We start from the raw sequence: 14,253 nt of genomic DNA, 5'->3' as shown, positions 1-14,253 counted from the left end.
AAAATTGTAACTTGTTTCCATTGGTCTGTTGTCGTGTCATCTCTTTCATGTTCTCTTTTGGTTTTCTCAGCTTTCCTCTCTCCGGTCATTCGCTTCCTTTCCTCCTTCCCGCCTCTTTATGAGCTTTGCATTTCCCAGCCCAAGTTTCATCTTTATCTTCACCATTCCTCATACACCGTTCCATTAATGTTACTCTGATGTACTTAAAAAATAAAATAAAAGGATCAATACAGTGACTATCATTTCAAACATTACTCTTTTAATAAGATGATTGGATTGAAACATGGATGTGCTGTTCCTAGCTTTATGACAACTGAGCTTAGGGAATTTCAAGTTTTGTACATATGTTTGTTCATTTACAGTAATTAACAATAATTTTTTTTGATACAGTTATTTAAAAAAAAAAATTGTGAAGGAAATATACTTTATGTTCTTAAAGAAAGACCCTCAAAACAATTGCTGTGATGGTATGAACTGTTTGGTCGGCAGAGCATCTCGGTGCAGAAGCTGCTGTACGAGGCGTACAGTCGCTACGGCTTCCTGTCGGCGGGAGCCATCGAGAGGTTGCGGCTGAAGTACCGACTGCGGGTGGTGCAGCAGCTCGAGGACGGGGTGGGACGCAACGTGGTGCGCAGCGTCGTGGGGGATGGCTACTTCAGCACCGAGGACCTGCAGGTAGCCTAGTGGTTGTTGGCGAGGCGGAACATTCTTACTGAGTGTATGTTATAAGTTGAAATGAAGATTTGTATATTGGGTAAGAGCTAACATCACAAAAAAGTATGTTCTTGCACAGAATAATAATTAATGTTTGCTTTTTAAATTTTTTTAGTGCTATGTTTGACAACTGTCCTTTGATCCACCCCAAAAGTCTTCCTTTATTTATATTGTGTTCTGCACCTGTCTTATAGGCTAGGAAAATATTAATAAAAAGGTTTGTCTCGCATATTTCTGAGTAAGGGCAGAGGAATAGTCAGCAGGGGTGTGGCTCCAGAAGATTTTTTGAGAGGAGCTGTCGCCCACACCGCTACCCTCTGGAGCAGCAGTTGCTTGATAGTTCATGATGGTACATGGCTGCAGTTCTTTGACAACCCACTTTATCCAAGGGCCTGCCCAGCTGGGGGTATATTTGTGTGAGGCGAAGTGGTAGGGCCCACCTTCCTTTACGGATCTGCAACACAGTCTTCTAGGAAGTATATTTATCTTGAAATTTTAAGAAGCAACCATTCATAACCCTTTTAATACTGACACAGCTCTAAAATACTAGAGACACCTAATTTAGTAATATCAAGACTCAGGAGAGGTAGAACACGGACAGCGAATCAGCGACGAGGAATATTTGAAGTTGACTCACGGGAAGGATTCGCGCTGTTATGGTAAACAAACGTCAACTCTGTCAGGGAGGGCTTTTTAAGCCTAGAAAATTAGTCAGTCAGTGTTAATCCACGCATAACCGCCACCAGAAAGATGAACAGTGAGTGACCACGTCACAATGGTTCAACGATTAACTTTTAAGATTACGGTTATAGGCCACTGTAGAAATTCTAAAGTTGGTATGATGAACTTCTCTCTCCTTAAGAAAAACTTCTCAACCAGGTAAAATTTAAAAGTTTTTCTTACGATAGAGTAACTTGGTAAATTTGTTAAATGTTAAATTTATTATGACATTTTTATTATTGTAATTTAGTATTATGCTTTGTCATAGTAATTTGCAGGCCGGCCCTAGCTTAACCTAAATTAATGTAATGGTTATTATATATTATCTTATTATATGTAACTGCGCTACTTAACCTATCTATGTGAATTTTTTATTTCTCATCATGATGCTATGCCTCTAGAGAAAAGTCTTAACTAAAGAAGGGTCTTTTTCTTAATAAACAAAGTATGCCAATAGACATTTTTGCAGTATTTATTTAAAACAAATAACGATCCTCTTTCCCCCCCACTTGTTTTAGGGGAAAATCTAAATTATTTTGTCAGACCTCTCGTTGCTCCCTCTGATGTTATTTTTGTTATTTACTTAGCTCTCCTTTTGCTCACACACTTCAGTTTCTTTTAAAGCCACTTGGGCATTTATTTTGTTAGTAGCACGAGAGTCAGTTACAAAGTGTAGCATCCCTTGTGGGGAACGAACCCACGACCTTTGGATTAATAATATCGGCTTTACTGTCAGTAAAGGATGGTTTGGAAAGATACACAACGTGAGTTGAAGGTCACGCCCAGGCGGGCAAGTCAGCCAGCCGACTGCCGATAAAGTAAATAACCACATATATCCTGTTACACGGAGTCGTATTTGTTATACAAAGTGCTATGGGAGGCATAGAAAGATTAATGGTGTGACATATTTATAGTTGAGTGTTATTCAACGCATTTATATAACGTAAAGTATATTTTCCTAGACAATTTTTGAACACATTTATTAAATTAGCCTTGGTATTTATGGAAACTAATGCTTCAGAATACGGGATTTCGAATAACACGAGCATTTTTAGGAACGAATTAGTCTTGCTAAGTGAGGGAAAGGTGTACATGAGAAGCTACATGTTCTGCACAAAAATTAATCTTTGGCATTCAATTTAATTGCTCTATATATGCTTGAATCATAGTTTTAACTAACTTCTTTTAAGCTAAAAGTATTTATGTAAAAGTATCAAAAATATAACGAGAAATTAGCTTTGGTATACGAAAGACTAACCAAACTAATACTAAAATGTTTATGAATAACATGGTTGGTCAGCCTGCATGGCATCATGATTGCTCTTCGATTTTGGAAGTGATATATATTAATTTTACAAGTGGAGAGGAAAGTTGCATTAATGTTGTATTTATGAAATAAAGATATTTTATTAAAATGAGTTTACAATGTATTCCCAGCAAGTACAGAAATATAACTTCTGTTAGTACAGTATTACGGATAAATATGGGTGATTGAGGTTGTGATTTAACCGTAAAATTATTTACCACAGTTTTTGTACATTAGTGCTAAGCGAGTTGCGTAAACTTTGTCAGCTTATTGGTCGGAAAATACGGCAATTGGGGCAAGAATCAATTTATGTGAAACTTTTACATTCAAATAATTGACAGTTTTTACAACCTACCATTCTAATTATGATATGTTTCCTTATCTGGTACAATTCCTCTTTACAGCTTGAGACTCCAGGTAGAGTCTGTGGAATTAAAACACCGAAGAATCGACATGCCCATCTCTAATTGTGATAGATCTCGTGTTAAATTGGAGTTGAATGGCCATTTTCAAATTGAAAACACCTTTTTACCTTCAAAATATATTTCTGCTGTTATCCCAGATGTATGTTTATTTCATAATTCATAAATTACTACCAGGTTGTGATGACTTTAGCTGGTCTTTTATGTTAGCCTGGGTAAAACATGAAATATACTATAATTCACATTTAAACATTTTACTAACAGCAATATAAGTTATTTGATATTTGCTTGTATTTTGGGTAATATGTTTGAAATTATGTAAATGTAATTGTTGTGTATTTGGATGACTATTCTTGCAGGAGCTCCTGGTGCTGGTGCGTGAAGAGTTGTTGAGCCAGAAGAGAGTGAATTCGGACAGGTACGACCCCACACAGCCGCCGTACGAGGCCTTCCGAGTGGACTACGAACTGTTCCGACTGCTCTTCGTCGGCCTATCACCTTGGGGGAGGGGAACACAGGCTGAGAACCTGGCGGCTAGGTTGTTCAGGGTAAATGTGCCAACTGCTCTGTGCTAGATGAGTGGAGATGTTAGTGAGCGACACTTGTTCATTTTTGTGCAGGGAATATCCTTCGCCATCCGTGACCTGATGGAGACACCTAAAGATAAAATATGTTAAGTGGTTTCCACAAAATGTCTTTTAATTGTAAGTGGCATTGTAAACATGAAGAGTCAGTGACTTGCATTGCCTTTAAAAAGTGAATTCTGAGAGTGCATATAAGAAGTAGCTGGCTCCCAGTGCAGGCAAGTGCTGGTTCAATTCCCTTTCTTTTCTTAATATCCAAAATCACCTTCATGTGTATCAAAAACAGATAGGCCTAGCTACTAATAGAAAATGCAGTACAGTTATGTAATTATTGATTAAGCGTAGTTTACCTCGTACACCCAGCTGAGCGTAAAACAAAATTATTTTTGCTTTGGGAATGTTGCTTGTCGTGCAATAATTCCTGACTATTATTGCCATAGCAGGTCTGGAGGTTAATTTTTATGATGATGGTTCTCTGTGAAGTAGTCTAGTATTATGCATGGACGCCACTCCACTATCTCTTGACGGTATAATGGAAATTGCAAACAAGGACAAGTGAAAACGATAAGGTAAAATGGTAAAAAAAAAACATATTATTAAAAATGGTAAAGTAATGGTTTAAATTAAAAGTCTGAATCTGTCAAAATATAAGAGTAGGGGGAGCACGCCGGTTCTGGGACACTAAAAACAAAGGGACAGGTGTTTGTCTGAGCACGTGGGGGGGCGTGGCACCACGTGGTCGGGTGGGCGTTGCCGGGCGCCACGTGGAGGGGTCCGCAGGGGGTTGTTGACGTCACGTGGAGGGGGTGTGTGTGTGTGTATGTTTCTAAATGAGGAAGGCAGGTAGCGCTAGTGTCGCACGCCGGAATTATTTTTACAAGTATAAAAATGTGAGGGCAGGCGACGGTTGGATTCGAACCTTCGTTTCTGGATTGTTAGTCCGTCACGCCAACCACAGGACCACGAGACCATGTTGGAGAAAATAATTTCATATGTTGTATATATGCTTATAAAATATTTTTTTAAAGAGAAGGTATATATTTTTTATAGTGCTAAGCGTGAAATTAAAAAACGGGCGGCCGCCATGTTTAATTTTTTATAGTGGTAAGCAGTAAATTTAAACGAGGCGCATCGGCTGCTATGCGGTCGCCATGTTTATTTTTTTTATAGTGCTAGTCGGCAAATTTAAACGGCGGGAAATTTAAAAACGGGTGGCCGCCATGTTTATTTTTTTATAGTGGTAAGCGGTAAATTTAAACGAGGCGCATCGGCTGCTATGCGGCCACTATGTTTATTTTTTTTATAGTGCTAGTCGGCAAATTTAAACAGCAGGAAATTTAAAAAAAATGTATAGTGTCGGCTGCTAGTCGGCCGCCATGTTTTATTTTTTTATAGTGCTAAGCGGGAAATTTAAAAAAGGTGCCGGCCGCCATGTTTATTTCAACATTAGAATAAAAAATTATAATTTCGACTGCTAGGAAGTAACCAGAACAGCCAACTTTGAAAAAAAAATTAAATAATATTATATGTATGACAATCGATTGCTGAAAGTCGCCATCTTGTAGTACAGCATACCAGGCCGCCGTCTTGTAGCATAGCACACCAGGCCGCCATCTTGTAGCACATCATACCAGGCCGCCATCTATTTTTTTCTTCCCCATTTATAGTCATTGTTTTTTCATTTCTCAAGTTTGAATATAAAAAAAAGTATTATTTCGTCAGCCACTACTCTATGACTATAGTAGTAGTAGATGCCAAATTTTGAAAAAACACACACTGAAGTGTAGCCATGTTTTCTTATAGTACTAGACCAGTATAGTCATAGTATGCTTAATTTGGTGTGAAGCAAGTCTGTCTATAATAATAAATAAAAAAAGCTATAGGCATTACTTAAGCTTATAGCGTGAAAATAAAAAAAAAATTATACTTTACGTATTTCAGCGAATTCAAACCCCGTGTTTTTTTTTTTATGTGTTAATACATAATGTTCTCTCGTAGTGTGTATTGTGGAAATGAAATATATACAGTAGTATTAATTACTTTTAAAAAAAAATATTTATAGTATATATATATCACCAAATTTTATTTAAAAAAAAAGTATGCTTATTACGTCACTTGTCATTTAAAGGAAGGAAAAAAAAAGGTATTGTATTGTGCATTTATAGGCATTATATATATATATTTTAAAAAAATAAAAATATATATATATATATATATTTAAAAAAAAAAATATATATATATATAATGCCTATAAATGCACAATACAATACCTTTTTTTTTTTCTTTTAAATGACAAGTGATGTAATAAGCATACTTTTTTTTTAAAATAAAATTTGGTGATATATATATATATGTATTATAATTTTTTTTTTTTAAGTAATTAATATTACTGTATATATTTCATTTCCACAATACACACTACGAGAGAACATTATGTCTTTAACACATAAAAAAAAACACTGTGTTTGAATTTGCTAAAATACGTAAAGTATAATTTTTTTTACTATCACGCTATAAGCATAAGTAATGCCTATAGCTTTTTTTATTTATTATTATAGACAGACATGCTACACACCAAATTAAGCATACTATGACTATACTGGTCTAGTACTATAAGAAAACATAGCTGCACTTCAGTGTGTGTTTTTTCAAAATTTGGCATCTACTACTACAATAGTCATAGAGTAGTGGCTGACGAAATAATACTTTTTTTTATATTCACACTGGAGATATGAAAAAACAATGACTATAAATGGGGAAGAAAAAAAAAGATGGCGGCCTGGTATGCTGTGCTACAAGATGGCGGCCTGGTGTGCTATGCTACAAGACGGCGGCTGGGTATGCTGTACTACAAGATGGCGACTTTCAGCAATCGATTGTCATACATATAATATTATTTAATTTTTTTTTCAAAGTTGGCTGTTCTGGTTACTTCCTAGCAGTCGAAATTATTATTTTTTTTTCCAATGTTGAAATAAACATGGCGGCCGGCCCGTTTTTTAAATTTCCTGCTTAGCACTATAAAAAAATAAAACATGGCGGCCGACTAGCAGCCGACACTATACTTTTTTTTTTTAATTTCCTGCTTTTTAAATTTGCCGACTAGCACTATAAAAAAAATAAACATGGCGGCCGCATAGCAGCCGATGCGCCTCGTTTAAATTTACCGCTTACCACTATAAAAAAATAAACATGGCGGCCACCCGTTTTTAAATTTCCCGCCGTTTAAATTTGCCGACTAGCACTATAAAAAATATATACCTTCTCTTTAAAAAATTATTTTATAAGCATATATACAACATCAGAAATTATTTTCTCCAACATGGTCTCGTGGTCCTGTGGTTAGCGTGACAGACTAACGATCCAGAAATGAAGGTTCAAATCCAACCGTCGCCCGCCCTCACATTTTTATACTTGTAAAAATAATTCCGGCACGTGACACTAGCGCTACCTGCCTTCCTCATTTAGAAACATACACACACACACACCCTCTACGTGACGTCAACAACCCCCTGCGGACCCCTCCACGTGGCGCCCGGTAACGCCCACCCGACCACGTGGTGCCATGCCCACCCGACCACGTGGTGCCACGCCCATCCGACCATTTGGTGCCACGCCCCCCCCACGTGCTCAGACAAACACCTGTCCCTTTGTTTATAGTGTCCCAGAACCGGCGTGCTCCCCCTACTTATAAGGTTTCCTTTTATCGAAGAAATTTCACAGAATTACGTTCCCTTAGTTTTGGTAGCTGGCTGACTGTGACAAGATTATTTTCTTGCATTAATGTTACGTATAAGTTAGCCATTACAATGTAATATTGAACTAAATAAATGCCTACACAGTCACCATGTGGGGGTAGTTTGGCTCTTATGTATTTTTTTTGAATAAAATTTCTGAAATATAGGTGTATTTAGCCATGTCTTCCCCGAAATGTCAAATTAATGGCCACCGTCTAAATGCTTGCCGCCAAACTGCAGCAATGCGACAAATCTGGTGTCCAATGATACATGAAGAATATGCTTCGCTCATAGTTGGCCACTTAATCCCTTCCACTCTAAACATATTATACAATTGTTGGCATGTCTGTGTCATCGCATGATTTGGCCAGTCAATAGCAATTTAACAATGATAAAATTAATATAATGTGTTTGCTAATGTTAAAATTTATGTATTCAAAATGCACTTTAAAACATAATATTTAAAACATAATAATACAAATGCTAAAAGCTTTATCTGTTAACTAAGTGTCTCGGTGTGTTATTTCACAAATTGTCAAGAGGGCTGCATTACAATTGAATGAGGGTATATGGTGTTTGGCTTATTCTGGATGAAGGAAATTTTTGAGTTAGAGTGGTCATGCTGAAACTACTCACAAATGTGGTGCTTTATTAAAAGACACTTTTTGCTAGCCAATCATTACAATTGAATGAATAAAGTTTTTCAATTGCGCTGCGAATCCAGCTTACGGTGGTGTCAACAGTTTGGCCATGTAGTGGGAAAAATTTTGAATGCTCTTCCCTGATTGGCTAAAAAAAAAGTACTTGTTATTTGAAAATTATATATTTTTGATCTTGAACGTATTATTCTTTATTTTCTTAGTATTAGTTGTGATTACGAGGTTCGCCAGTGTAATGGCTTGATGCAGTAAACTTTGTAACAGGTGATGGACACAGATGTTTTGTTGTAGTTGATGGACCGCAACTGTGATGGACTCCTGAACTTCCGAGAGCTGGCGGCTGCGCTGGGAATGACCTGCTCGGGCGATCCCACGCAGAGGTTAAAGCTGTTGTACACCCTCCACCTACCCCCACTCTTATCCACCGCTGACATAGAGTCTCCGACACGCTCAGGTACTTCATCGGCACAGATTTTTACCAGTGCAGATTTTTATATGATTTTATAATTAGTAACGAAAAAAAACAAAAAGGAAGCTTGAGTAAACATTTTTAAAGCGAAGCTTAACATTTAAAAAATTTACTGTTTTGAAAGAAATTTTTTTAAGGTACCCTCTTTTATCGCATAATCATCGCACTTGCATAATCGTCACACCTATATTTTAGGGCGTCAAAATTTGGGTAAAAAAAACCTCTCGCGTAAACGTCGCAAGATGTTTTTGATCCCGCTATTAGATTCCGAGCGCTTTGGGTAGGTATTTTTTCCATATAAAACAATGTATTTTAAACTAGAAATCTAATATTTATTCGGACATTACCACTGATTATTTAATTAATGGAATTACGAAGTTGTCTGATGTGTAAATTTTCTTTTAAAGACTTTTTAAACGTTGTAACCTTTATCTGTTCGTTAGCGTCACCGCGGTGTACCGCTTACAAAAATGTAGCCAGCGCTAGTAGGCATCATTTATGTTTGGTTAAATTGCTTCCCATATAGAGTGCACACATGTAGTCGAATATCAATATCTTGCCGACTGCATGCAATGCGCGCTTTCTGTTACGTGCCGAGTTAACTACATTTGATGGCCCACACTCTTTCTTGGGGTGTAAAATGATAGTAATGCATTCGTTCAGGCTCGCATTCAGATCACAGATTTTGTTTTTCTATTTAAAAAGTTGAAGAAAGGTTTTTGCTGCACGACTTATTAATTTAAATTTTTTGGTGTGCTCTTTTATACTTCACTTTTTAAATAAACCAACTATCCATGAATGGGTATTGTTTTTATAAATAACTTTATTTAAAAAAAAAATTTCTAGCATAAAATTTGCACCCCAACTTTTCAAACTTGATTTCAGAATAAAGTATGTGACGATTATGTGATAAACCAAGGTATATACAGTTGGACTTGGATATTTCGAAGCTGAAGAGACCACTGGAAAAATTCGAAGTATCTAAAATTCCGAATTAGGCAAGCAAAAATAAAATCAATCCCACCTAAGAATAATAAATTTTTATTTACACCTAAAAGAGGTCCATTGTCGTCATTCAATCAATTGGTTCTTGAGAGAATAAACGTTAAAAGGTTATATATGTGTGTGTGTGTGTGTGTGTGTGTGTGTGTGTGTGTGTGTGTAAACAGCTTTATATCAACAAATGCACTGTATAAAGTTATAATAATACAGTGTTGTACAGTAACATGGAATGGATTTTAATTCCATAAAAGTCTAAAGGAATTTTGTACAGTTCTGTATAACAGAAAAACATTCAGATCTTTTGGAAAAAGTTGTTTTTTAGATCAAATGTTTTCATTTAAACAAAATTCTTAGTTTATTCATAGATTGAAAAATAAAGTTATTCACATTTTCTCGTCTTTCTACAAAACACCTCAATTCTTTGATGTGGTTCATGGCTTCGATGATTGTAAGCACTGGTTTCTCTCATTTTTGTATGTTTCATCTTCTTCATCTGAAGACCGGAAGGCAGCAACCGGTGTTTTGATGACGTCGGCCAAAATTTCAGCATTTGTCATCTCCTTACATACCACTGAATCATTATCTATTTCCACAAAGTCCTCATACGAAACACCAGCACTTTCATTGATAACTTCTTCCCAGTTTTCAGCAGTAGGCACAATCTCATCATTTTCTTGAAGTCCTTCAAGTGCGTCATGACGAAAGCTGGCTTTTTAAAACAGTTTGCAACAGTGTTTGGTTTCACTTGATCCCACACACTGCTACACTTTCGGGCTGCTTGAAGGATGTTAATTTTCACTTTGTTATTTTTGTCAAGAAACGCTCCTGACAGAAGGTTCTAGACTAAAAGACATCGGTAGAAGTGTTTGAAATTTTTTATGACTCCTTGATCCATTGGTTGCACTTCATAAGTCATATTATGAGGTAAAAATAAAACTTTAACATTTTCCAACAATGGAATGTTGTTGTGGGCCGTGCATTTATCAATAAACAATCAAATTGTGCATTTTTCTTTACGATATTTTTTGTCAAGTTTCAACAGCCATTTTTAAAAAAAAATCACCTGTCATCCAAGCTTTTTTATTGGCAGCATACTCTAAAGGCTTTGTTTTAACATTTTTAAAACATCTTTGATTTTCTGACTTCTTGATCATTAAGAAGGGAAGCTTTTCGTAACCATCCATATTTCCCCCAACCAAGAGTGTGATACGTTTCTTACTAAGTTCTCCCCTGTTGCACCTTTCATTTTTGAATGTCAGTGTTTTGTCTGGAGTGCATTTGTAAAACAAACCTGTCTCATCCATATTAAAAATATATTTTGCATTTCGGTCTTTAATCACCTCAACTAAATTGTTTTTCCAGTTGGTGACTGCTTGTTGGTCTACACTCCCACTATCTCCACAAACAGTTTTAAAAGAAATATTGTTTCTCTTTTTAAACCCATCAAGTCAGCCAGTGCTACCCTTAAAATTGTCTTTTCCTAAGCTAACAGCGAATTCTTCAGCTTTGGCTGTGATAACATGTCCACTCACAGGAATCTTTTTATCTTGTGCCTGCTTCAACCATTTTAAAACACACTTGTCCATGGCAGGGTTTTCTGGTCCCTTAGCCCTTTTCCTATATTTATCTTTGTTAGCTAAACTGCACAAGATTTTATCTTTATTTTTAAGATGTGTGGACAAAGTGTTCAGGGGAATCCCAAAGTTTTCGCAATCTCAGACTTATTTTTCAAGCCTTTTTCCACCTCGGGAATGGCTGCTGCCTTTTCAGCAAAAGTTAAGTTGTAATGTAACCCTAATGTTGTAATGTAATGTAACCCTAGTTGGTTTGGACAAAGATATTTTCAACACAACTCACTAAATTTGACACAGTCACCCTAGCCAACACATCAGAAGGTGCCCCGCGGCAGCAAGCTGACGTGGCAGTATGTAAACACAACGGAATGCCGATTACAATCTCCGAGTTGCGCACCGTTTGTACAGTACATACTCCTCTAACCTCACAATCAAGCCTGATAATGTTTACAAATCTTCCCTGCTCCTGATTGAGTCTCCTGGTGCTATTATGCAGGATATATTTGTAGTTTTTGTACGAAACTAAATTTGATTTCACTTTGATTTATCCAAATAAAAATGGTATTACACATGATTTTTTTACATTGTGTGTATAAGAATGTCAGTGGACTGACAGAGAGGTTCAAGTTATCCACAATTTCAAATTAAAAATGTTCAAATTATTCAAGTCCAACTGTATAACATTTTAGAACTTGGCTCATATTTTTAAATTACTGTTTATTTGACCAGCATAAATAAGTATAATATAATGGGTGTATAACTTGGGTGTAAATTGTCACCATGAACTAATTTGTAATTTCACTATTTTTTTTTTGAAAAACAATATATTTTGCATAATTTTGTTGTTTATGAAAATCTTCTGCGTGTTCGAGATTTGGGTCGTGAGGGCTGAGAGTCATGCTTCTTGCATATTTAATGTCTTTTGAATATTTACATTTAAAGCACTGCGCCGCGCGGAATAGACCGCAGCTCAGTGCAGCCCCAGTTAGCTGACAAGATTATATGTCATCTTTAATTGAATTTATTACGTGAAATGTACCTGGTCGTAGAGAACGGGACGGAAGTGGCTACGGACGCAGCAGAGTTCTTTGACTGCATGGAGCAGAGCGTGGTATCTTTGGAGAGCATGAACATCTCTGGGGAGGATACTTCGTCGCTGCGGGAAGCGGATGAAAGGCCACAAAGCGCTGCCAGCGTGCTCACCTACACGCGTGAGTGTTTACTAGCAGTCTAAATAAAGTCAACTGAATTTTGAGTTGCTGCGTTGCGACTTTTTCTGTTCAATATTTAGGTTACTAACAGGGAAAGAGGGATGTGTGTGACTTTTTTTCTAATTTTCAAAACAAAGTATAGGATATTTTGGCTTAAAAGTTGAGTTGAGTTTGAAACATTGAATGCTTCATTTTGCACTCATGCATTGTGCATACATAGTATGCATAACTTCAAAACAATAAGTCAACTAATTACAGATTATGATCAGTGGCTTGAAAGTATAATCTGTAGTGATAATTTTGATCCAGTTTTGGGTTTGTAAAGGCTGTTGTGCTGGCAACATTTTTTCCACCTAGGTGCCCTTTGGACTATAAAGAGAATCCCAAAAATGGTGAAGCCTTGAATTCGAGAAATACAACAAATTTGAGTGGCTTTAAAAAATTTTATCACAAATTTTAAACATTTTTGTGGAAACACAAAGTTTGGTGCAAAATACTGCTTTTTGCTCTCTCTATGTGATGGTAAGCATTTCTTATAGCCTCACGTGGTATGTTATATAATTGTGACAAATGACACAAATTTTACTAACAAAATATTTTGATATTTCAAATCTAGGAATTTTTTTGTACCACAGCTCCATTCCATACTACCTATGTATTGATGCTGTGCATTGATTATTTTTTGATATAATGACTTGGGCTTCTTTATGAGTGAAACTATTTGGTACATATTTTAAATTGTATATATTAACCTAGTTTTTGCATGTGACATGGCACTTGCATATGCTGCCTTTTTCTAGCAACGAAAATTTTTGGTTCAAAAAAAATTTGTAGAAAGTGAAAAATAATGCTCAGTTAACCTATATTCTCTGTAACGTTGCAAGACCACTGCCCTCCTAGCTAAATATTTTTCTTTTAAACTATTTTTATGCATGAAAATATTTCTAAAAAAGTCTTTCTAATAATATTTTACAGTTTGTTATATATTTTAGGGTTGATATTTTTCACTTGCTATGTGTTTTAAGAAGGTATTTTGTATTTTATTAGACATTTTTAATCATTACTATTTTTTATGTAATTATTCACAAATGAGCAGTTATACTAGATTTTTGCTTGTTTAGACCTACTTTTTTCAGGTTTTTCACAATAAGTTGAATTTTGTCAAGTAATTTGTATTATGATTGCTGTTCTTAATTTTAATTAACGTGTTGCATAATTCAAGAACAAGGGACTGTGTATGGTGTGATGGTTAGAAAGAGAGGCATGAGAGGCCTGTAAGTGTGAGTGAGAAAGAAACAGTGCTTCCCCGCCAACAGAGATAAAAGCTGGGATTCCCCACTGGTCGTGGGAAATGTGTGATAACTGCTGTCTCACGATGTGGGAGAGAGAAGGAGAATGTTTAGTCCCTAGCTCTATGGAGAGAAAACTGTTTTCAATTTTTTGTTCTGTGATTGGCTTGTGATTTGTAGAGTGAATGAAGCGTGCGTGTGATTGGTCGGTGAGGTCATGTGACTTCTCCCTGCGTGGAGGAGACGGTGGCAAGACTCCACCAGTTGTCTGCCGATTGCTGCACCAGTAGGTCGCGTTCGGTGGCTTCTCGCCAAATTATGGAGAATTTGTGAAGAGATAATTTAACGTTGGTGGTCAGAGCCATGCCGAGTATTAAGCTAACCTAATTTTTTTTGATATTTCATTCGGACGTAAATTAGAAATTGAGGCCACCTTCGTCTGCATTTGGCTCGGGGCGAAGTTCATTTTCGCTGGGTGCGGCCACGTTTGAGGCCGCACTGACTTCGTGTACTTGCAGTAAAACATTACTGAAGGACGCTATTTTTTCGTTAATTCTCACCACGAG

The 14,253-nt window shown here is 36.5% G+C and overlaps 1 protein-coding gene across 4 annotated transcripts in view; it reads left to right on the top strand.

Moving 5' to 3' along the window:
- Positions 1–14,253, top strand: part of LOC134530783 (TBC1 domain family member 9) — an 89,455-nt gene that overhangs the window by 54,880 nt on the left and 20,322 nt on the right. For all 4 annotated transcript variants that reach the window (XM_063365973.1, XM_063365972.1, XM_063365971.1 and 1 more), the window contains exons 16-19: positions 490–675; positions 3,522–3,710; positions 8,434–8,596; positions 12,237–12,398. In XM_063365973.1, coding sequence (XP_063222043.1) covers positions 490–675; positions 3,522–3,710; positions 8,434–8,596; positions 12,237–12,398 — 700 coding nt within the window. The remainder of the gene's footprint in view (positions 1–489; positions 676–3,521; positions 3,711–8,433; positions 8,597–12,236; positions 12,399–14,253) is intronic.

This window comes from Bacillus rossius, chromosome 3 (assembly GCF_032445375.1).
Source record: "Bacillus rossius redtenbacheri isolate Brsri chromosome 3, Brsri_v3, whole genome shotgun sequence".
In the NCBI taxonomy this organism is placed as follows: Eukaryota; Metazoa; Arthropoda; class Insecta; order Phasmatodea; family Bacillidae; genus Bacillus; species Bacillus rossius.
This window is presented reverse-complemented; position numbering and strand designations above follow the sequence as displayed.